Below are 7,107 nucleotides of genomic sequence, written 5' to 3'. Positions count from 1 at the left end.
AGTTTTTGAATAAATTCTGCTTCATATGAATATAAAAACAGGTCAGCTAACAAAGGAGCACAATTCGTGCCCATGGGAATTCCAACAGACTGTTGGAAGACCTGATCACCAAAGACCACGAAGATATTGTCAATGAGGAACTCTAGCATAGTTTTTATTTCAACTTCAGAGTACTTGTGCGTGGAATCAGAGTGGTGTTTAACAAAGTAAGTTTTTGAATTACTGATCACTAGATATGAATATTTCCGTTTTCCGTTTTTGTTGAAGAAGCAACTGTCTATGATGTCAAAAAGTCTAGTCTTTAATTTATCGTGAGGAATGATCGTGTATAGTGTTGAAAAGTCATAGGTTTTAATGCTATTGATTTGGGAAAAATCCTGTGATTTCAAGTTTACTAAAAGTTCTTTAGAATTTTTTAGAATCCACATTTGATTAACACCACTTCTGGCATATGTAGTCGCACAGTAAGTTTGAAGTTTCTCCTTCACAGCTGTTAACATTTTCGTGAGGAGCAAAGATAGGGGCTTGGTAGAGCACTTACTGGATCCAGCAATGTATCTTTGTTTGTAAGGGTTTTTATGTAGTTTAGGATTCCAGTATAGGTACGGTAACTCATATTCATTCAACCCATTGACTGGAATATTAAATGTGTCTAAAACTGAAGCATGGTTTTGAAGAATTTCGTCTTTTGAAAGGGCAGTTGGAGTATAAGTATGATTACCAAAAGTGGAATTAATGCCAAGGTCGTTTAAAATACAGTTGTAATAATGAGCCTTACAAACAAAGACAATGTTGTTACTAGCTTTGTCAACTGGAACCAAAACATATTCCTCATGTAACCTATCTAATTCTTTTATCGCTTCAGGTTTACTAAACACAGAAGGGTAGATGGTACGTACTTTTGTTTTCATGTGTCTAATGCGGGATTTTAATATCCCTCTTATGCTTTTAACCCATTCTGACAATGTATCAAGTTCTTCTTTTTCATATTTACCCCATCGTCTGGCATAATCTTCGACAGAACTCATAATAGAGATGAAGTTCTATCGCCAATTAAAAGACTGAGGTTCTCTGCATTTAGGACCTTTAAGAATAAGTGATTTGAGGTCCTCATTTTCAAATATATCAACATCACCAGTAATGACATGTCCAGCTGGACTGTAGTTGAAAGAAGATGAAGAACAAGAACATGTTGGTGGATTACGTATAAGATGGTCTATATCTAAGCACTGCAAAGTTTGTTTATAATTAAAAAGTTTGGATGCAATAGTAGAAGTATAGTTGTAGGAAATACAGGGTGTAGACTTGAACTTGAAATAAGTTGGAATACCCGACTGAACCCTTTTATGACGAAGAATGTTGCTTATGTTGACGGCATCTATTCCTTTGTTTGTAAAGTTGAGCTTAAGGAACTGACGGCATGATTTGGATGGAATATCATCCATGGTCCGTGCTGGTTTATAGAGCCTGTGGTAGGCAACATCCATAATCATAGAGTTAAGTCTATATTCAGGTGTTGAAAAATCCAAGTATAGACTAGCCATAGCTTCTTCAAATAACGTATGTAAAACCCTCAATGGAATAGAGTAAAGTTTTGTACGAATATGATGTGGACCCAATTGTCTGTTGACGTGAGGCAAAAGTGAATCAAACGTGACATCATTTATACTTGGTCTTTTATATGAACGATGTCTGTGACTGCGTTTTCGTCTTTGGGTATTGGGAAAGAGTCCCATCACATTAACGTTATTTCCTTGTGGACTAGTCAAATTTCCCACATCATATACATTATCATTGCATCCATATGGAAATTCAGTGCCTAGGGTCCTGATCCAGTGATCTTCTCGTTGTCTACGAAATGGGGTGCTTAATGTAGGATTGTTTGTGTGATGGTAATTTTTTTTCTAAAATCTTTACCCTCATGGACAAGATGGAGTGGTCCGGTGCATTAAAATGTATACAACATACCTTCATATACTATTTTATATTGTATCTGTATAATACTGCTGTCTGTATATATGTTTTCAGGACCACAATGTAAACTAGTTTGTAAACTAATTGTGCTATCCTGTTTAAATACAGGACATTATTATTATTATTGTAAATTGTAGATTGAGTGTTTCAATGTTGGGAACTGTGTCTTTGACTTGCAGTTTGTGTTTAAATCGGCATGTGCTGGATCAAGGTTAGTGTTTAAACTAGCTTTTTGAAATGTTTTAGCAATTAGATTTGCCTTGTCTTGGGAGCTGTATGCATTTTGTATTATTGGAAGAGTTGACGTAAAGTTTTGCCAAAAAGTGCTTTGACCTTTCTCCAGACTGTTGTTGCGTTTGTACGCGAGTATGTTGAAATAAGTTTTGCCAATGAGTTTGTTGTTCCTGGAAGATAACATGGTTTGTGTGTTTACATGCTCTGTTGTATTTTCTTTGGAAATGTGTCCCTGCTGGAATTCCTTGAATGTTTTCCTGCTAGTTTTCATGGCCTGACTGAGTGCAATTATCTGTCCACACAGGGTTAATTGGCCCGGTGACTGCTTTACCTGAAGTCCTGGGCATATAATGTTCAACTGCTTTTAATATTGTCTAGATATTCATCTATGTTGTTATGTACAATTTGATCAACTTGAATTGCACTAAGTGAATGAGCAAAGTTGACTGTAGTGTAGAGTGAAAGGTGAAGATAACGAACAGAGATCAATCTCATAACTCCTACAAGCAATATAAAATAGATAGTTGGGCAAACAAGGACCCCTGCACACACCAGAGGTGGGATCAGGTGCCTAGGAGGAGTAAGCATCCCCTGTCGACCGGTCACACCCACCGTGAGCCCTATATCCTGATCAGGTAAACGGAGTTATCCATAGTCAAAATCAGTATGCCAACAATAGCCTGGGTGGTGTATGTTGAAATGTCCTTGATGAATTGTGTTTGTAGGAAAGGTTTGAGAGAGATGTACAAGTGTAGGTTGAAGATGATTAGTATCATGAGGTGGTATGTATATGTTTAAGATGTTAATGAAATTTGAGTTGAGTTTAATTTGTGTGCCTTTCACTTCAACTGGGTCTGCCATTGTTGATTTGTAGTTTAGGATAGGATAGGGTGTTAAATATGAAAGTGATGAGCCCACCGCCTTGTCGATGAGGTCTGTCTTGTTGTAAAGTGTCATACCCTGACACGCTCGGTGACTTGTGGTGTGTCTGCAAGCCGTATTGACCAGTCTCATGGATTTATAGCCCATCCAATCGTATTATGAGAAAGAAACAATGACACAAATTAGTTTGAAATATTACCCAAGCATACTTTCCTGAGTTACACAGACTAAACACCTAGTGCAGATGATGCGTGAGGGTGAACACAAACTCAAATAGGTTCGAAATCAGTTTCGTTGAGTTAAGATTAGTTGGAAATATTATGCAAGTGATCTTGACCAGTTTCGTTGAGTTACAGACTTGAGGTCAGACTGAAAACCCGTGGAATTGCTTGGTCGATATTACCAACCAGCTTGGGCCACGGGTTCACCTCATTCATTATCTGGACCAATCTGTAAATCAGTGCAAATATACGCCAAGTATGACTTTGGCAATATTTTGAACTATTTAGGATGTTCAGGGTTCGAGTTTCCCCTACTCTTAATTTTGTATTCTTTATAGGAGTTGTGAGATTGATCACTGTTCGTTATCTTCACCTTTTTGAACTAATATGGGCCATTGGGTTCACATCCCTACCTCATTTGGTCCGGCCTTAAGACCGTATATCGTAAGGGAACTAATTAGAGTCATGTGGTTACTCTCATAACTTATAATGATTGTGCATATTGGCAACCAATCTAAGCAACGTGTTCAACCTCGTCTGAATCATGCATTGCATCATTGTAAGAACACATTTCCAGTTTGATTTCCGTAGAGACCATATTTTGTAAAGCTTTTCCCTACCAAATATTTCCATGTTTACTTTATTCATGGTTTTTAAAATCTTGATTAAACAATTATAAAAAGGTAAGGAATTTCATTGATATGATAACATTTATTCAGAAAAAAATAAAAGAGAAACAGAAAATATTTTGGATATATACCTCCTCCCGTGTGACAATATTGAAAAAGATCAGTTTGAATAAATTCTGAATATCTGTAATGGTGGTGAAAAATATGAGTTATCTACTAGCCAGGGGCAACTACAATAATGACTTTGATCTCTATCACACAAAAGTTATAAAGATAATGAACAACGTTCTTTAAAATTGTGAATGAATTGATTTATGACCTTGTGAGATTCAAAGTGAAAACGAGTCATTTTGAACATTATGGCATCTACTCTTTAGGGGTACCAGTGTACTACGTTTGGTGTTTGTCATGCGAAGGGTTTACAAGATATTGAGAAGATAATATATCATGTCCAGAGTACTTTGACCCTTGACCTTGTGACCTTTCAAAATCGATAAGACTCATTTACACCATAAGATGTACCAGTGTACTAAGTTATCAAGATATTGAACATACAATATCGTCCCATGTCTACAGCAGATTGACCCTTGAACTTTGAACTTGTGACCTCAAAATCTATAGGGGTCATATGTTCTTGAGAGATAAGCAATTTAACAAGTTTCATGTCTGTCTAGCAAATGATCTTTTAGATATTGAGTGGATAATACTTGGTCTACTGACCGACCTACATACTGACCGATTGTCAGGTGCAAAACAAAATGCGCGCATTTTTCAAAGGGGGGACAGATAACAACACATTGATGGAATAAAAACGAGAAGAATTCCATGATTTACAAATGAAAACACGGGTAATTTCCCCATCCTTCTAATCTATTATCGTTCTCTTTATACATCCGATACATAATTTGACATCGTGTACACCAGCAGTAACGAGGTTCATATGAGGAATGTCGACGCATGCGATCAGGTTTGGAGGATATACCAATGCGTAACTCCGGGAAAGCATGTAATATTTCAGGTTCTGGTGTCCTTTCTGGGAGTTCAGTGATAGTTGTTTCCCCTGCAACTTCTGTTGATTGTGATGACGAGACATCTTTGTCTAGCTCCGTTAACAATTTCTTTGTTTCTTGTGACTGTTTTCGCAGAATGTCCGTTTCTTGAAGAAAAGTGGATTTGGATATTGACGCCTTTTTACTGGAAGAGGCGAGAGAAGGCAATGTGAAGTCAAGACTTCCCCCAGTCTTATCTCTATCTGGTAAAAGATAAATATTCATCAGAGGTCGTTTTCAGAGATGAAAAGTGAAGATAACGAACAAGTGATCAATCTCATAACTCCTATAATCAATACAAAATAGTAGGGCAAACACGAATCCCTGGACACACCAGAGGTGGGATCATGTGCCTACGAGGAGTAAGCATCTCCTGTCGACCAGTCACACCCACCGTGAGCCCTATATCTTGATCAGGTAAACGGAGTTATCCGTAGTCAAAATCAGTGTGCCAAGAACGGCCTAACAAATATCTCGCGACTTAGAGATACATTTGTAAGAAATGTATGCCTACCTCTCAGTGAAATATACATCACAAAAGTCGTATGAACATATTTTTTAAAAGTCCTAACTACTATGGATATACTGTACGTACACTTATTTTAATGCATTTCAAATTTTACCTACTTTGACTTTTAGGCAAACGCGCTCAATCACAATTGCGGTAAAATATGAAATTTAGCTCTGATTGTACCAAATTCTAAATAAAATGCAAAGATAACGAGCAGTGATCAATCTCATAACACCTATAAGCAACACAAAACAGAGAGTTGGGCAAACACGGATATACCAGAGGTGGGATCAGGTGCCTAGGAGAAGTAAGCACCCCCTGTCTACCGATCACACCCGCCGTGAACCCTATGTCTTGATCAGGTAAACGGAGTTATCCGTAGTTAAAATATAAAATTAGTACACATACAGTACTTTATACATTTTAGATAAAAAGTATATCATATCATGTGTTCTTAATCATAAGAAGTATTGTGAAAGCGCATTTGTCTTTCACAAAAACTTGGCTTCTGAAATGTGAAAATTTATCAACAATCCTCCATTTTTAATCTTTTTTTTTTTTTTTTTTTTTTTTTTTGGGTCAAATTTCAATTCCTGTTTGAATATTAAACCACATAATGTCAATATTTACGACCATTTTCGGGCCATTTCTAATAAATCATGCACCAATGTTGGGTTTTTTTTCACAAAGAAAACTTTATTATCAATGGAGAAGATTATTTTATTTTGTACCATTGACCTCTCTTTGTAGTAACAATATCTACCATGTTTTCCAATGCTTTCTATGGAAAAGAAAATGGTACGAAAATATGCACTTCTTTATTTGAAAAGGAGTCGTACTTGTACTAAGTTTGTCTAATGATTAAAATTGGGCCAGTAGTTCTGGAGGAGGAGATACAAATGTGAAAATGCTCACAACGACGACGACAGACAACGGGCAAATGATCAGAAAAGCTCGCTTGAGCCTTCGGCTCAAATGCAGAGCAAATCAATTAATAGGCAATGCGAAAAAACACATTACAAAATGAAAGCACTTGAATTCCACATGTTAAGGAAATATTATTCTTATATTCTATATAAATTTGATTAAAATAATGTTTTTGACATGCAAGTCTAAGACCATTCATTATGGAGTCCTAGGCACCTTATCCCACCTCTGGTATATCCAGGGGCCCGTGTTTGCCCAACTTTCTATTTTGTATTGCTTATAGGAGTTATGAGATTGATCATTGTTCGTTATCTTCACCTTTCAGTGCAGAGCGAGTGCTCCCTTGTTCTTATAAAATCTATTCTAGAAATAATGATTTGATTATGCATTACAAATCATAAAACCAGTCCCCTAGAAATTGTGAAGGTGACAGGGAACTAAAATTGTGAAAAACAAAGCCAGGGACAAGCCGAGGTGTGAAAAACATCTATGTGACGTATTGCACAAAGTCCGGGACAAGCCGAGGTGTGAAGAACATCTATGTGACGTATTACACAAAGCCTGGGACAAGCCGAGGTGTGAAGAACATCTATGTGACGTATTACACAAAGCCCGGGACAAGCCGAGGTGTGAAGAACATCTATGTGACGTATTACACTAAGCCCGGGACAAGCCGAGGT

At 37.0% G+C, this 7,107-nt stretch overlaps 1 protein-coding gene across 1 annotated transcript in view; it reads right to left on the bottom strand.

Annotated features, from left to right (window-relative positions):
* Positions 1-3,950: 3,950 nt before the first annotated feature.
* Positions 3,951-7,107, bottom strand: part of LOC125671788 (epithelial membrane protein 1-like) — a 39,549-nt gene continuing 36,392 nt past the window's right edge. Inside the window, exon 4 of the mRNA XM_048907700.2 lies at positions 3,951-5,192. Coding sequence (XP_048763657.1) covers positions 4,771-5,192 — 422 coding nt within the window. The 3' untranslated portion in view covers positions 3,951-4,770. The remainder of the gene's footprint in view (positions 5,193-7,107) is intronic.

Source organism: Ostrea edulis, chromosome 4 (assembly GCF_947568905.1).
Source record: "Ostrea edulis chromosome 4, xbOstEdul1.1, whole genome shotgun sequence".
NCBI classification, from domain to species: domain Eukaryota; kingdom Metazoa; phylum Mollusca; class Bivalvia; order Ostreida; family Ostreidae; genus Ostrea; species Ostrea edulis.
Note: the sequence above shows the minus strand (reverse complement) of the source record. Positions and strands in the feature narration are given on the sequence as shown.